Source organism: Cyanistes caeruleus, chromosome 28 (genome assembly GCF_971803275.1).
Source record: "Cyanistes caeruleus chromosome 28, bCyaCae1.hap1.1, whole genome shotgun sequence".
NCBI classification, from domain to species: Eukaryota; Metazoa; Chordata; class Aves; order Passeriformes; family Paridae; genus Cyanistes; species Cyanistes caeruleus.
This window is the reverse complement of record NC_141728.1, coordinates 3,912,235-3,926,502: the sequence shown is the minus strand read 5'-3', so window position 1 is coordinate 3,926,502 and position 14,268 is coordinate 3,912,235. Positions and strand designations below refer to the sequence as shown.

The following is a 14,268-nucleotide window of genomic DNA, read 5'->3' as shown; positions in this document are numbered from 1 at the left end:
AAAGAGCAGGCTTCAAATTCTCAAGTGAGAGTGTGCCTTTCAGGCCATCTTTGACAGCCTTTGCTAGCAGGACAGTTTACTTGCGAAGGGAAAGCTACACGGAGGCCAGCATTGACTGAGAGTTGCCTTTCCTTGCCAGATATCCATGTGATCTACCTGGCCAGAAGGGCTGCCCTGCGTGGGAAGAAGGATCAGAGGGAGAGCCTGTGACCATCGGGCAGGTGGCATCCCTCTGTTTATAAATATAGTTAGAGATATTTTTATTATTATTTATTTATCGATATAGTTATAAGTAGAGATTGATAGAATTGTATTTATAGGTGTATCTATTTATACATCTGTAGAGTTTGTATGTATAGTTATGGATGCAATAGGATTTTATTTCTATGTATACAGTTACATTTATAGATTTTCAAATTTACATTTATAGTTGTAGAGAGTAACATTTATATGCACACACAGTTCCATTTCTAAATGTGCATAGTTCTTTAGTTAGAGCTATGTGGATGTAGAGGTCCACATGTATGTAGAGGTTTTGCCTCTTTCCTCATTGGCTGCCTTTTTCATCTCTTGTTTTTCCCGCTGTGCCCCTTGTGTCCCCCTGTGCTGGGTCCGAGCTGGGGCCGGGCCAGGCGGAGCAGCAGTTGCAGCCCTGGCTGTCCCTGGAGCGGTGGGAGCTGCCGCTGGCCCCAGGCACTGTCCTGTGAGGAGCTGCTGAAGGACGCTGAGACTGAGGGGGCTGAGGAGGCGCTGATGCTGAAGGGACCTTGCAAACCTTGAGGTGTGAGGGGCACTGAGGGCTGTGGGGGAGCAGAGGGCCATGGTGGCACGGAGGTGACAGAGGCACGGGCTGAGGGCTGTGCCGGCTCTGAGGGGACACAACGGCTCAGAAGGGACTGAGCGGGGGGAGAGGCCTGGGAGAGGCCCAAGAAACTGAAGAGGGGGCTGTGGCTTTGCCGAGAGGACGGCGGGGCTGAGGGGATGGAGGGGACCAGGAGGGAGCACACAGAGCTCAGGGACTGCAGCTCTGCCAGGCCTTGCAACCAATTGCAGAGCCTCCACTTTTGCCACCACAGCTGTGCTGAAGAGCTTGAGGACAGGCAGACACTGAGAGGAGCCAGCAGGGAGAAGCTGAAGGCCTGGAGCAAGAGCAGTGAGCAGGGATGTGCTGGGGCCACGCGAGAGCCTGGGTGAGGCCCCAGGGCTGGTGAGGCCGGGCAGGGCTGAGGGTGGCGTGGGCTTTGGCCGTGGGCGCTGCCCGGCCGGGCAGGAGCGGCCCCTGCCCGTGCTGGGGCTGCTCAGCGCTGCTGCCCCGGCCGGCACAGGGGCTGTCCTTGGGCAAGGCAGCTGTGCCGGCAGGGCCCGGGAGCTGTGCCGGGCTGCCGGGGGCTGCGGGACAGTCCCGCCGCGCCTGCGCTCGCCACACGCTGGCCCGCTCGGCCTGCTTGTTCTTGCCAACCCTCCTGGGGAGGCTCGGAGATTTTCGCTTCCCTGCTGGAAGTGCAGCTGCTGCCAAGGGAAAGGTCCCAGCACTGACTCGCTGTTCCCTTTGCCTCCCAGATGTCCCATCTGCTGTCCCTGTCCAGGAGAGCTGCTCTGCATGGGAGGGAAAGACCGAGGGAGAAGCTTTGAAGATGGGGCGGCTGATTTGTTCTTATGCAGTTGTATGGATATTTAGAGTGGGACAGTGACATTTGTATATTTTTAAATAGTTTTGTTTTATATATCTATATGTATATATATTGTGTGAAATATGTAATATTTAATCTGTATTTCCATCTGTAGATTGTTCTATATGTATATCTAGTGGTATTTAGTTCTATTTAAACATGTATGACGAGTTATAGTTGTATAATTCTGTCTATCGAATTCTTAGTACAGGGTTATTTAGAGGGGGACACTGATAATTTTGTATTTCTAGATGGGCTGTAAGCTTGTTGTAATCTGTAATAAATTAAGTTGTTAAACACCTCATTAATCTTTGTCTATAGTGACTTGTTGAGGTTAGCAATAAGTTTAGCTTTTGCTGACTGAAATTGGTATTTGTATATTTTTACATGGCATTGTTGTGCTAATATAATAAATGACTTTTTTTAAACTTAATTGAGATTTTGATAGTTGTGTATTGTCAGCGCATGTGTAGCAGTTTGTAATAAATGACATTTTTCAACTGAAATGGATTCATGTGTATTTGTAGCTCAGCTGTGCGGCTGCAGCAATCTGCAAGCAATGACATTTATCAGCTGAGATGGGTGGTTTGTGATTTGTGCTCTCCAAAGCAATGGGCAGATGGAAATGCCCTGACGCTGGAGGATTTTGGTGATGAAAATCTCCAGCCACGCCCAGCACATGCCCCACTTGCGCTCAGGCTGGGCAAGGAAAGCGCAGCTTTGGGATGGCAGCAGAGCCACACGTTGGCTCAGAACTCGCTGCACAGGCCTGCTGAGAAAACTCTGGGACTCTGCTGCGCGTACAACTCCAAGCAGGAGGCAGCAGGGCAGGAGAAAGCATTCACAATGAAAATACAAAGAGAAATTGTGTCCAAACAGATGTGAGGATACGCTGGGAGATTGATCAAATGCTCTAACTCACCACTGCCTAGGCTCATCTTCAGCAACACTAGTTTGTTCAAAGCTGAACACCTTCCAGGAAAGAGAGATTGCTCTATCTTTGGTTCAGGAATGGCACGGTGACCAATCCCAGGTCACTCGGTCCATTTGCACCCAACACCAATGTGATGGATGGCAAAAATGGCATTTATTGCTGGAGAATTTGACACTTTATAACCTAGGTTCACAGTGTCACTCCCATCTGTTTTCATCACAGCTAGGTGCTATTGGCTAATTACGGGGGTCATTACCATAAACTATGGAGGAGGGGGGTGACTCCATCTTTCCGTTACATCCCGATATCTTCCGACCGCCGGGCCCTAGCTGACCACATTTCCCCCCCTCCTAATGCTTAACTAAATTTGCTAGAATATGAGTTGTATTAGTCTTCTAAGTTCTAATGTTATTTTATGTATATCTGTTTTTAATCATTTTATCTAATTTATCTATATTATGAAAAGTTTTAAAAGTAGATATAATAGACTTGAGTAAAAATATAAGGTGCACTATACTTAAGTAAAAAGGTTAAATACTTATTAAATAGACACCACAGTGTTTCATTAACAAACAATAAGGCACAGGAGGTGACCAAGTGCATTCTTGGAGCATCTGCTGTCTTTCGACAAACAGGATGTTGACCCTCTCTAGTTGGCTCTTGACAAAAGACACAAGCTTATTTAAAACATGGTCCAAAGTTTAGCACCAGTAAGATCATTATGATTGGCCCGATCAGAGTGGACACCAGGCTGGTCAGCCACGGAGACTGGTTAAACAGCGATTCGAACCACCCTTGTTGGGCCTCTCTATCTCTCTTTCTCTGGGCTAATCTTTCCCTCAGTTCAGCCATAGAATCTCTGACCGCTCCGGTGTGATCAGCATAAAAGCAACACTCTTCTTTCAGGGCGGCACAGAGGCCTCCTTGCTGCATTAGCAGAAGTTCTAGCCCACATCTATTTTGTAAGACAACCTCAGAGAGTGAGGACAGTGACTTCTCTAAAAGAAAGATGGATCTTTCAATCCTCTGCAGGTCCTCATCGATCGTCATCTGCAGCTGAGAGAGCCCTTGCTGTTGGGTGTCTCGTTAGGGACTTTTGGATTAGGTTCTTTTTCCCTTTCAACTGAAGATTGAGGAGAGAGAGGCAGTTTTCTCTTGTTCAGTCTCAGTTGTTCATTCTTCTTTTATCAGCATTACAAGGTAAAAGGAGCTATGTGCACTATGATAGAAAAGGGGTAAAATGGCTAACAAAGATCCTCTTCAGGTCCATTTACCCAATTAACAGCTGCCATCTAAATTATTTTTCTTAGTGACCCAAAGACCCAACACCTGTGCGCTGCCCTGTGGCATTTTTTACCCAACCACTTACTACTACCCAAAAACCCTTAAGAGAAGAACATAAAGAAGCAAGGAGAAGAATAACACCCTAAATCTTCCATCTTGTCTCCTGTTCTCTAAACTACTTTTTCACCCAGTGATTTAAGAAATTTCTAATCTACACACTTACACTTTTCCTATCTAGCTTTAACATTTGTTTTCATGTATCACCATGAAAACATGCTCATGAATTTCATGTTATATGAAATTAAGTGTTTCTTCGAATCCTAGAACTAAGTATTAGAAACAAGGGCACACACTCTGTATCTCAGACTCCAACACCAGAGTGAGCTAGTGAGGAAAATGCCTGGCCTGGCTGGGCATGGAGCTTTTGCAGGAACTCAGGAAAAAGATGAGGGTGCATCACCTTTGGACAGAGGGACAGACAACTCAGGAAATGATTAAGGATGTCGTTAGGTCCTGCAGAAAGAAAAGTAGAGAGGTGAAAGCTGAATTAGAGCTTAACGTTGCTGCTTCTGTGGAGGAGAATATATCACATCTCACGGGAGCTGATCTGGCTCTGTCACTGGGGCCTGCACAGGAGTGGGTCACACCCCAGGAGCAGGATGAGCCCAGCTGTGACTAGAGTACTCACTCTACGGCTTTTGGCTGTCAGTCTGTGCTCTGAGGAGGCAAGGACGAGAGGGAGGTCTTTTGTATGGGATAATAGAGGATTTATTGCACTGGGGAATCTTGGGGGCAAAAGACAGAAAATGTGAGCGTGCAACAGCTGAAATAGAGAGGTGGTTCAAAGGGAGGGTACAAAGCATCAGGGTACAAAGCTAATAAGAGATACCATGGGGAGGGTAAAAGGCAGGGTTCACAAAATCATCATCCAATTGGGGCCCAAAGCACCAAGGATCCACTGTGACACTGCAGGGCCCAAAGCACCAAGGATCCACTGTGACACTGCAGGGCCCAAAGTACCAAGGATCCACTGTGACTCCATGGAGTGTCATGGAACCGTGGAGACCATTGTGACACTGCAGGGCCTCATGGAACCATTCTGACACCAAGCTGGCTGGGAGTGTGGATGTGCTGGAGGGCAGGAGGGCTCTGCAGAGGGAGCTGGACAGGCTGGATGCAGGGCCCAAAGCCAACAAGGTGAGGTTGAACAAGACCAAGTGCCGGCTCCTGCACTTTGGCCACAACAAGGCCTGCAGTGCTCCAGGCTGGGGCCAGAGTGGCTGGACAGCGGCCAGGCAGAAAGGGAGCTGGGGCACTGATGGACAGCAGGCTGGACATGAGGCAGCAGTGTGCCCAGGTGGCCAAGAAGGCCAATGGCCCCTGGCCTGGATCAGGAATGGTGTGGCCAGCAGGAGCAGGGCAGGGATTCTTCCCCTGTGCTGGGCACTGCTGAGGCCACACCTCGAGTGCTGTGTCCAGTCCTGGGCCCCCAATTGAGGAAGGCCATGGAGGGGCTGGAGCATGTCCAGAGAAGGGCAACAAGGCTGCTGAGGGGTCTGGAGCACAAGTCCTGTCAGGAGTGGCTGAGTGTGCCAACTGTACAATAGTCTTTTCATCAGTCTGTGCAGGGAGAGGAGTTTTCTCTTGTCATGCCATGGAGACTTCTCCACAAGAAACAGTTTTCTCGTGCCCTTTCATTTCAAAAAATGGCAGTCACCCGGGCACAAACTCTGCCCTCTCCTCCCATTTTTACACTACTCAGAGGTGTGTCCATGGGCCATGAGCTAAGGGGTATTATTTTCGGGATGAGTTATTCAAAGGCAAAACTCCTCTTCATCTCTGAGAATAGAGGTTTTCTTCTTCTCTCCCTGGGGACTAAGGGTCTTCATCAGCTCTCATCTCCCTCTCTCTCTGTTCAAGCTCTCATGGGATCACAGCTACTCCACCATCTGCTTGGCTTCATCAATGGATACCTTTGCCCAGATCTACAGCTTGAATACTTCAATTCCCCCAATACTCTTTCATGAATTAAAGGAGTTATTTTTCAGAACATTATTATTCATCTCCATGGCCCTACTGTTATAAATGCAAAGGCAATTTCGGGTTATATAAAAGAGAAAATTTATTATCAAACAATAATAAATTCGAACAAAGAGAAAAAAAACCACAATAAAATAAGCAGCGCAGCGCTGGGTGGACAGGGTCTATACGCAAGGTATAGGTGTTCCCAAATCCACGTCTGAGGGTTCTTTGGCCTGGGTTTTTATAGGGATTTTATGTCCCCAGGCTAGAATTCCAACCAGTTTCCATTCACCAAGTGTCCCTGATTGTCGGGTGAATGGATTTCCTGGCCTAGAACATTGAGTCAGTAAGTGTCCGGGCAGAGTCTCCTCAAATGCAAAGTGAGTCTGTATGTATTTTAACATATTTCATCACAGCAGAGTCGAGGGATCCGGGCTAGTGCCGATGGATATCTCGGAGGAGTAGTCTCTTCTTTGTCCTTCTTGATTGAGTTACTTTAGCATAGGTTTGGCGGGTGTGGTGTTCAATTCAGGCAACGACCATTTTCCTGAGGCTCGTCCCTTTTGTCTTGCTTGATGGTCTCCGGCCGAAATCAGCCGGGCATTGTCTTGGTCCGGAGGTAGACTTTCAGGCTAGTTCTTTTGTTTCTATGATGGTCTTTGTCCTGTCCTTTCCTCCGAGTTGATGAGCCTGCTGAGGTTTGTTATCTGGGGGGGTTCTTTTGCAATCCGTGACTTTGGAAAAGGAATTCTACCTCGACCTGGAGGAGAATTCCTTTTTCCATATTTTCATTAGTTATAATTACACATACTTTATTTAAACCTTTTCTTCTGAATTTTTATTCACCCAATTCTTTATTACACCTACCAAAAGAATATTTCAGCTTATTAGAGCATCTCCTCATTCTCCTTCCATCTGAGGCTTGATTCCTTCTTTTACTGACCTTGATGTTTCATGTTGTCTTTTTCCGTGTCACTTGGTTCTTTTCTTTTCCTGGAGAGAGGATTAAAGTCTGCAGGTCTCCTGTGTGTAGTGCAAGGGTTAAATGTGTCCCAAGCCATGGCAGGCAGTGGTGGTGTGGGATTTCAGGTGTGGCTGGTGCCAGCTCTCAGGAGCTGTCTGTGCGGGCCGGGGGGCAGGGGGGGTGTTGGCGAGTGTCATCAGCCGTGGCCTGGCCCAGCCTGGGGGCCGGGGGCTCCCCTGGGAAGGGCTTTGGCCACCCCGCTGGAACGGGACCCGGAGGGCTTCCCGGGAAAGCCAGCAGCGCAGCAGAGCCTGGCCTGGCCTGGGGGGGATCCCGCAGTCTCCATCTCCCCCCGGGAGCAGCTGGGCTCCGGCCCAGCCCCCCCCAGGCCGCACAGGCCACGGGGGAGCGGGGCCAGCCACACCACAGCTCTGCTGCCTTTCAAGGCTGCAAAGAAAGAGACCAGGTCCTGGGCTTGGGTGTTTAAAAGGTGGCATTCACAAAGGTGAAGTTCCTTTTCAGTGGTGCAGAATGCTGTCAGTTGTCAGAACTGGCCAGCTCTTGGCTTGATCTCAAGCACAGAAGGAACTCCCCACAGCCTCTCTCAGAGGAATCACTTCTGTGGGTGTTTCCCACTTCTTTCCCTAAATGCTAAACTCCCACACCCTTTGACCATCACATAATTCTCATAACTCACAGCTATCAAGGCCTTATTTAACACCAATTAAGTTGCTCCAGTATCAACCAAGAATTCTACTTCTTTTTCTTTTTTCCCCCAGTTTCATTTTTATAATCAGGGGGTGTGTCAGGTCCCCTTCAATCTTCTTGTGGATGTGTGACTGCAACCACCCCTCCTTTCCCTTCTTTCTTTTGGCCATCTCACTTCCACTTTGGACATTCATTTTTCCAGTGACCAAATTCTCCACAGTACACACATTGGTCTCTACCCAGTTGAGATGGGCCTCGTTTGGGTGGTCCTTGTCCGTCCCTTCCTTTCCCTTTTCCTTCCTCCTGTACCACTGCTACTAGCTTCTTCATTTCTTGCTTATATCCCTCTTCTCAATTGCTGAAAACTCTCCATGCCTCTTCCAATAAGGCTTCTAAGTTTCACCCATCTGCCCCCCAAAGCTTTTGGAGTTTACACCTCATGTCCCCTGTGGATTGTTCCAGAAATAGATGAACTAGCTGCTGTATTCCTACTTCAGAGCCCGGCTCCAGTGGTGTGTGTCTGTGCATCGCGTCCTTCCAAGGATCTGGAAAGCCAAGGTGATCTGTCTTTTCTTGTCTGTCTGTGCTGTAGTCAAAACTCCCCATGCGGGGGGAGCAAGTACAGTCTCTGATAACAGACTCGGTGCTTCTTTTCCACTCACTTTTGCTCTTAGATGAAATTTTAAGAATACAAAACCTGTGTCTGGGCTAGGTGGATGAATGGGGATACAATTTAACATCATAATCAACCCAGGAGATTCCACCCCTTACCTCCATATCATCAATTTACTGCCAAAAGTAACATTCTAAATCTGCACACATATACATACTTAAAAACTTCTTCCCCGCTCCACCCAAAAAATGCAAGCAATATATCTATCATACTCTTGTCACATTTCTGTGAAGCTACTGAATCTACGCCTCATGCTGTAGAGCTGCAGGATTCCCCACTCTTTTATTTTAATCACTCAGAACACCATCTTTCACTTGCTCATACCTTCAACACTTACTCATTTCCTTCTATTTCATGTCTGTGTGGTTTAATGTACAGACAATGGCAGTAACCTGTCGCTCTATTAGGACCGGCTGGGTACAGACGACACAGACTCTCATGGAGTCAGAACAGGAGAAATCCTCTAGTTTATTGCTTCAGGTCTCTTTATAGATCGATACGTGGAAAGTACAGAAAGGAAACTCTTATTGGTTAGCAAACCACTACATCACCATCATTGGTCAGTGGTGCATACCACCCCCCTGACTTTCTCCTGCAAAGAAAACAAGAGACAGACGACAACACCTGCAAGGGCTGTTTTCCATCTTTGAGGATTGTTTTTAAATCCTCCTATGAATTTCTCAGGCTAGCTCTCAGGCAGGACTGAGAGCTATGTGGCCTGTAATAACTACAGACACTCTGGTTCAGATTTAGCATCCATAGTAACCATTTACCCGATGATCAGGTCTCCCTGAGGTACACATCGTGTTGCTCCATCTCTCTGCATTATCCACCATGTACAACCTGGTCCTTGAGCAAAGACAGCCCCACAAATGGGTTTGTCTGTACTCGAGGTAGAATTGACCCAAACTGTCTTCCCTAGCAGACCTCTGACAGGTACCACTGGGTCTTTGTCTCCATCTACTGCATGCAAAGACTCAGACTGGGCAGGAGCTGCTCGGTTGGTGGAACCTCTGGTGTTGACTAACCAGGTGGCCTTTGCTAGATGTTGCTCCCAGTTTTTAACAGATACTCCACCCAGTGCTTTTAAGGTGGTTTTTAACAGTCCATTGTACCTCTCCACTTTCCCAGCAGCAGGTGCATGGTAGGGGATGTGGTACACCCACTCAATGCCATGTTCCCTAGCCCAGCTGTTTATAAGGCTGTTCTTGAAATGAGTCCCATTGTCTGACTCAATCCTCTCAGGGGTGCCATGCCTCCAAAGGACCTGCTTTCCAAGTCCCAGGATGGTGTTCCGGGCTGTGGCATGAGGCACAGGGTAGGTTTCCAACCATCCCGTGGTGGCTTCTACCATTGTGAGCACGTAGCGCTTGCCTTGGCGGGTTTGGGGCAGTGTGATGTAGTCAATCTGCCAGGCCTCCCCATACTTGTATCTGGACCAATGCCCACCGTACCTGAGGGGCTTCAACCGCTTGGCCTGCTTGATCGTGGCACACGTCTCACAGTCATGGATAACCTGAGAAATGCTGTCCATGGTTAAATCCACCCCTCGGTCTCGTGCCCACTTATAGGTGGCATCTCTACCCTGATGACCTGAGGCATCATGAGCCCGTTGGGCTAGGAACAACTCTCCCTTATGTTCCCAATCCAAATCTAGTTTTGACACTTGTATCTTTGCAGCCTGATCTACCTCCTTATTATTTTGCTGTTCCTCATTAGCTCTACTCTTGGGGACATGGGCATCTACGTGGTGGACTTTCACTGGTAGTCTCCCTACCCTGGTAGCAATATCTTTCCACTCTTTAGCATCCCAAATTGGTTTTCCTCTATGCTGCTAATTAGCCTCTCTCCACCTCTCCAACCATCCCCACAGAGCATTGGCCACCATCCATGAATCCGTGTAGAGGTAGAGCTTTGGCCACCTCTCTCTTTCAGCAATAGCCAAAGCCAGTTGAACAGCTTTGAGTTCTGCAAGTTGGCTTGATCCACTTTCTCCTTCCGTGGCCTCTGCGACCTGTCGTGTGGGGCTCCATACGGCTGCTTTCCACTTCTGGTTCATCCCTACGATGCGACAGGAACCATCAGTGAACAGAGCATAGCGTGTTTCTTCTGCTGGCAGCTGGTTATATGGTGGAGCTTCTTCAGCCCTTGTCACTTCCTCTTCTTCTTCATCAGTGAGACCAAAGTTTTGACCTTCAGGCCAGTTTGTAATTATCTCCAAAATCCCAGGGCGATTCAGTTTACCAATACGGGCGTGCTGCGTGATAAGAGCAATCCACTTGCTCTGTGCGGCACTGGTTGCATGATGGGTGGAAGGAACCTTTCCCTTGAACATCCATTCTAGCACTGGCAGTTGGGGTGCCAGGAGGAGTTGTGCTTCTGTGCCAATCACCTCTGAGGCAGCTTGGACTCCTTCATAGGCTGCTAAAATTTCTTTTTCTGTTGGGGTCTTATTGGCTTCAGACCCTCTGTAGCTTCGACTCCAAAAGCCTTATGGTCGGTCTCGAGTCTCACCAGACACCTTCTGCCACAGGCTCCAGGACAGACCATGGCTCCCAGCTGCAGAGTAGAGCACGTTCTTCACATCTGGTCCTGTCCTGACTGGGCCAAGGGCTACTGCATGAGCGCTCTCCTCCTTGACCTGAGCAAAGCCTTGTTGCTGCTCAGGGACTCAGTGGAAATCATTCTTCTTCCGAGTGACCAGGTAAAGAGGGCTCACAATCTGACTGTATTCAGGAATACGCATTCTCCAAAACCCTATGGCACTAAAGAAAGCTTGTGTTTCCTTCTTGTTGGCTGGTGGAAACATTGCAGTGATCTTGTTGATGACATCAGTAGGAATCTGACACCATCCATCTCGCCACTTTACCCCCAGGAACTGAATCTCACGAGCTGGTCCCTTAACTTTGCTCTTCTTGATGGCAAAACCAGCTTCCAGAGGATCTGGATGATATTATCTCCTTTCTCAAACACTTCTGCTGCTGTGTTCCCCCACACAGTGATGTCATTAATGTACTGCAGATGTTCTGGAGCCTCACCCTTTTCCAGGGCAGCCTGGATCAGTCCATGGCAGATGGTGGGGCTGTGCTTCCACCCCTGGGCCAGTCGGTTCCAGGTGTACTGCACTCCCCTCCACGTGAAGGCAAACTGAGGCCTGCATTCTGCTGCCAGGGGAATGGAGAAAAATGCATTGGCAATGTCAATAGTGGCGTAGCACTTCGCTGCCTTGGACTCCAGCTCGCACTGGAGCTCCAGCATGTCTGGCACGGCAGCGCTCAGAGGTGGAGTCACTTCATTCAATGCACGATAGTCCACAGTCAATCTCCATTCTCTGTCAGACTTGTGCACAGGCCAGATGGGGCTGTTAAAGGGTGAGTGGGTTTTGCTGATCACCCCTTGACTCTCCAGCTCTCTGATCATCTTGTGGATGGGGATCACAGCATCTCGATTTGTCCTATACTGCCGGCGGTGCATGGTCGAGGTGGCAATTGGTACTCGCTGTTCTTCCACCTTCAGGAGTCCTACTGCAGATGGGTTCTCTGACAGTCCAGGCAAGGTGTTCAATTGCTTGATGCCCTCTGTCTCTACAGCTGCTATCCCAAATGCCCACCTGAGTCCCTTTGGGTCCTCAAAATACCCGCTTTGGAGGTAGTCTATGCCCAAAATGCTTGGGGCCTCAGGGCCTGTCACAATGGGGTGTTTCTTCCACTCACTTCCAGTCAGGCTCACATCAGCTTCCACTAAAGTCAAGTCCTGTGATCCCCCTGTCACACCAGCAATAGAAACAGATTCTGCCCCCACATGTCTTGATGGGATTAGTGTGCACTGTGCACCAGTGTCAACCAAGGCCTCGTATTTTTGTGGTTCTGATGTGCCAGGCCAATGAATCCATACAGTCCAAAAGACTCGGTTTTCCCTAGCCTCTGCCGGGCTAGAGGCAGGGCCCCTCTAAGCCTGGTTATCCTTCTTTTCCTGGGTATATGTCTTGGAGGTTCCTTCAAGGGAATCAGACATGTCATCATCATCATCATCATCATCATACTTGGAAGTTTGACTACAGGCTACTGGAGCGGCTTTTTTTTTGGTGAAGTATCTTCTCTGAGTTTTGCTGGTTTTTAATTCAAGCATCCTTTTTGCCAGAGCAGCAGTAGATTTTTTATCTTATTTTTTTATGTTTTCTCAACAGTTACGTAGGAAAAACCACAGCTCACCTCGTAGCTTTTTTTCTTTATCTGGAGAACTTCTGCTTTGTGTACCAGGGCTCCTGGTCTGTAGTGCTGAGACTGGAAGAAGGTCCTCCCTGAGTTTCTTGAATTTCTCCTCCATTTTGTCTTGGAAGTTTTGCATGCATGTTCCCACAGCTGCAATTGTTGCCTGTATGGGGCCATGCACGGTATCTGCATATGCTCAGAGCTTCTTCGCCATATCCAGCACGGTCTCCTCCCTGTCATCCTGCTTCATTGTTGCTAAAGCAGAAGTGTATTCTTGTGGCCCAAGTCGAGCAAGTTTTTGCCACATCACAGATGTGCATGGCACCAAGTCTGGATTTCTAGTACCTAAGTCACCCACAAAGACAATCGCTACTATTGTCATTTCTCTCAAGTGCTGAATCCCTTGTTCTATGGTCTTCCAACGAGTTTGCTGTATATAGAGATCGTCTGCACACAGATATCTTTGTGCCACACTTCTCAGGACCCGTTCCAGAGACTCTAAGGGTCAGCCCCCCTCATCATCTCCTGGTCAATAACCGGATCGTGTGACAGGGACCCCAGATGCCTCGCTTCAGTGCCATCCAGAACTGTAGCCTCACCTGCAGCATCCCACAGACGGACTAACCAACTAATTATAGACTCATCAGGTCATCGAGTGTATTCCTTTCTCAGGCCATGAAGGTCCTTCAGGTAGAAGGGCTCACCAGTGCCTTCTGATTTTTGATCAGTTGCTGGTCTTGAGGGTCCTTCCCTGGCATCACCATTATCATCATCTGGACCATATAGAGGAAGTTCAACAGCTGAACTACCAGGAAAGTGAGCAGGAAAGTGGTATCCTCAACACTCATTGGAAACTGGATATTCTCAAAGAGGGACATAACAGATTCAAAGGAGAAGAAGGAAAGAAAAGGCTGAAAAGCCTCATTTCCTGTTCTTCCTCTAACAAACTGGGTGCAATTACCAATAAACTCCCAAAATGTGCTACTGGGATTGGGAGGCAGGGTCGGGCGAAGAAATCAGAAGCCAAACATACCTGGCAGAAACTTCAGTAGTTTTATCAACTTCCTATAAATAATTATCACCAAGCCCAGTACAATAACCATTCTAATCTGTGCCCCTCTACTGTAAAAGAGGGAAAAGACAGATATTAAAACCTCAAAAAATTCTAGGGACCAGATCCACATGAAGGCCTCCACCCCGAGAGATATTATGCATCCAAACAACACGGCTACTGACTGCTTTATCCCAATACAGAGTAAGTACAACCAAAATACAATCAGTAATCACTACAGGTTTTTCCACTTTCTCTTCCCATGAGCTGGGCACCAAGAACTTTATTTGTCATAGTTTAGGGCAAATTTGCGAGAAAAACTCTAAATGGGTTTTTTCCCAGGGAAGAAAAAATTCAAATGACCCCTCCCCCTGCAAGTGGTTCGGGAAAAAAAAAATTTCCTTGGAGAGAAGTGGAAAAAGCTGTTTATTTAACAGAAATTGAATAATATTAAATAATAAAATCTCTCGCTGTTCCATGGGATGTCAAATCCAGGAAGAAAAGTCCTTTTCATGTGGTGTAGCTTGGCTCGCTCAGGTTCTTATCAGTCCCTCCAGTGCTGGAAAGTGCCGAGGCCCAGGCCCCGGTGGGCCACAGGCGTGAGCTCCCGGGGTTTGTCTGGGTGTTTTTCAGTCCAGAGCAGGTTTGCACAGATCCAGGAAAAAAAGGAAACAAAGGTTCAGGGAACTCCTCTGCGTCAACTAACTAAATCTAACTAAAATCCAGAGAGAAGCTCTGTTCTGCAGTGTAT

At 48.1% G+C, this 14,268-nt stretch overlaps 2 protein-coding genes and 1 long non-coding RNA gene across 5 annotated transcripts in view; 2 read left to right on the top strand and 1 right to left on the bottom strand.

Annotated features, from left to right (window-relative positions):
- LOC147649071 (uncharacterized) overlaps positions 1 to 4,865 on the bottom strand; it is a 64,382-nt gene extending 59,517 nt beyond the window's left edge. The window contains exon 1 of the long non-coding RNA XR_015279703.1: positions 2,643 to 4,865. This is a non-coding gene — a long non-coding RNA (uncharacterized LOC147649071). The remainder of the gene's footprint in view (positions 1 to 2,642) is intronic.
- LOC147649057 (uncharacterized) overlaps positions 1 to 14,268 on the top strand; it is a 400,363-nt gene that overhangs the window by 7,185 nt on the left and 378,910 nt on the right. For 2 of the 3 annotated variants that reach the window (XM_086865011.1, XM_086865010.1), the window contains exons 6-8: positions 140 to 781; positions 1,077 to 1,190; positions 1,561 to 2,137. In XM_086865011.1, coding sequence (XP_086721137.1) covers positions 140 to 210 — 71 coding nt within the window. In that variant the 3' untranslated portion in view covers positions 211 to 781; positions 1,077 to 1,190; positions 1,561 to 2,137. Of the gene's footprint in view, positions 1 to 139; positions 782 to 1,076; positions 1,191 to 1,560; positions 2,177 to 14,268 lie in introns of those variants that run through there. The other variant, XM_086865012.1, reaches the window with a different exon arrangement.
- LOC147649065 (uncharacterized) overlaps positions 1 to 14,268 on the top strand; it is a 257,416-nt gene that overhangs the window by 65,966 nt on the left and 177,182 nt on the right. The window lies entirely within an intron of this gene.